Source organism: Myotis brandtii, unplaced genomic scaffold (genome assembly GCF_000412655.1).
Source record: "Myotis brandtii unplaced genomic scaffold, ASM41265v1 Scaffold43946, whole genome shotgun sequence".
Classification (NCBI taxonomy): Eukaryota; Metazoa; Chordata; class Mammalia; order Chiroptera; family Vespertilionidae; genus Myotis; species Myotis brandtii.
Genome location: NW_005345752.1, coordinates 1 through 2,254, shown reverse-complemented (window position 1 = coordinate 2,254; position 2,254 = coordinate 1). Strand labels below are relative to the sequence as shown.

Here is a 2,254-nt window from a genome sequence, read left to right as displayed (position 1 = left end):
TTTAAAAGTGTTGATTGTTCAACACTGTTAAATAAGAAAATGCTTGATTTTACTTTTTATGAAATGTTGAATTTTATTCTTATATGTGAATAGGTTTTAAAAGTATTTTAGCCTTTGACTTTAGTAATTCATGCGTAATAATGAAACCCTTTTCCATTCAGGATGGTGGGTCTGTTTTCTCATGGCTTCTTGGCTGGCTGTGCTGTGTGGAATATTATTGTGATATATGTTCTAGCAGGACATCAGCTTTCTAACCTCCCCAACCTTCTGCAACAATACAAGACGTTAGCATATCCATTCCAGAGTCTTCTCTACTTGCTTTTGGCTCTAAGTACAGTTTCAGCTTTTGACAGGTAAGACTGCTGTGACTATAGATCCTTCTAACTTTTCTTCAGGGGGAAATGTTGAGCAAAATGTGTCACTGACGATGACAACTTTCAAAATAGAATTGTTTTGACTTCTTTAGGCCAGTCTGTTATTTGCGGGAGGGAGTTGGAGGTGGGAATACTGTGGGGGGGGAGAAAACAACACCCAAAAGTCTTAACTCATTTCGGCATCACTCTAAGTCTAAAATTTCTTTCAAATATAATCAATTCAAAAAGTCCAAAATATGATCTTCCAAATACTTTTAATCAGCTATAGAAGAGAGTCTGGGTATTCCATCAGTTTACTGGGGTTACTATAGCAAAGTACAACAAACTGGGTGGCTTAAAACAATAGGAATTGTTGCTCTCACATTCTGGAAGCGAGGAGTCTGAACTCAGGGTGTCGGCAAGGTTGGCTCCCTTTTGGAGGGCTCCAAGGGAGAGCCTGTCCCATGCCTCTCCCAGCTTCCGGTGCTGCTGGCCATCCCAGGTTCCCAGGCTTGTAGACTCATCACTCCAGTCTCTGCCTCTGTTGTCACATGGCAGGCTTTCTGAGTGTCTCCGTGCCTGTGTCTCTTCTTTTAAGGTCACCAGTCACGTTGGATTACGGTCCATTCTGATGGCCTCATCTTAACTTGATCACGGCTGCAAAGACCCTATTTCCTTAAAGCTTAACAAGAGACAATAAACGTGGAGGCATTAGAACAGAGAAGGGAAAACGCTAGTCACATTTTGTAAGAAGGTTATGGTTGCACTGTGACAAGAGACTTTTGTATTTTCTAGGATTGACTTTGCCAAAACATCAGTAGCAATCCGAAATTTTCTTGCCCTGGATCCAACAGCTTTTGCATCTTTCTGTGAGTAAATAGTTTAATTTGATAACTGTGTTATACTTGAGTTACATTGTAATTTTGAACAAGGAAAAGTTTAATTTTATTTTTTAAAAGATTTTATGTTATTGCTACCGATAAGCATTACTTATAGATGTTCAGTAGAATTTGTAATTTAAAAAGCATGGTAACTGTAATTTTGATAACATTATTTTTCAATAGAAGTTGAGCTTAGTAACTTTCAAAAGTTTAATTTGTTCTTATTAAGTAATGTTTAGCTTTCCTATTTTTACTTGACATTAAACAGATTGAGCTGGCATAGCATTTCAGGAACAAATGATATCTTTGGATAATTTGGAATACATTTTGTTCTGTTATGAAAATATTAACGAAACTAGTCTTAGGACCTTGAGTCAGTTATTTAATTTATTAAAAGATCTTCTAGGTTCTAGTCATTTCTAAAGATAAAATAGTGAGCATCACAAAAGTATCTGTGTTCTTAAAAAATAATCCAGCCTATTGAAATTGATCAAATGAATTTCTTTTATATTGTCATTCCCTAAAGTACAATTACTTTTGGCCTTAAAGTAATCTATAAATTAAAAATAAACTTGACTGTTAAAAGTACATTATTAGTAATTTCATTTATCTTTTTCTCAGTGTACTTCGCTGCTCTTATACTGTCTCTGAGTCAGCAAATGACAAGTGACAGAATCCACCTTTACACACCTTCTTCTGTTAATGGCAGCCTCTGGTAAGATTCAAATGGCATTCGCAATTATTGGTGGTAATAACAGCGACAGTGGGAGTAATGGCACTATTCTAAGCCTTCCACTCTTTTACATGTTTTTGTCTTCAAAATTGTGGCAAGAAAATGCCCATTTCATTTTTTAATGGATACCTATTGTTACAAACACCTGCATTTTTAATGAAATGTCTTCTTTTTATGATCTGTTTTAAATCTCTTAAGTTATGGTTTTAAAAGATGTCATTACATGATGAACTGGAAGAGCCTGGCACCCTCACCCCCAATCTGGAGCCTAATACCTCAGAATAGTG

The 2,254-nt window shown here is 36.1% G+C and overlaps 1 protein-coding gene across 1 annotated transcript; it reads left to right on the top strand.

Moving 5' to 3' along the window:
• The first annotated feature begins 97 nt into the window (after positions 1 to 97).
• LOC102262301 (transmembrane protein 237) lies at positions 98 to 1,975 on the top strand. Its single transcript, XM_005853091.2, has 3 exons — positions 98 to 353; positions 1,149 to 1,222; positions 1,856 to 1,975. The coding sequence occupies exons 1-3, from the start codon at positions 163 to 165 to the stop codon at positions 1,951 to 1,953; spliced, it is 363 nt and encodes a 120-aa protein (XP_005853153.2). The 5' UTR covers positions 98 to 162; the 3' UTR covers positions 1,954 to 1,975.
• Positions 1,976 to 2,254: the final 279 nt, after the last annotated feature.

Bases quoted from the DNA above. Each gene is read 5' to 3' on its own strand.
- LOC102262301 (XM_005853091.2), top strand. From the start codon at position 163: ATGGTGGGTCTGTTTTCTCATGGCTTCTTGGCTGGCTGTGCTGTGTGG. The intron at 354-1,148 runs GTAAGACTGCTG...TGTATTTTCTAG, and splicing joins ACAGTTTCAGCTTTTGACAG to GATTGACTTTGCCAAAACAT. The intron at 1,223-1,855 runs GTGAGTAAATAG...TCTTTTTCTCAG, and splicing joins AACAGCTTTTGCATCTTTCT to TGTACTTCGCTGCTCTTATA.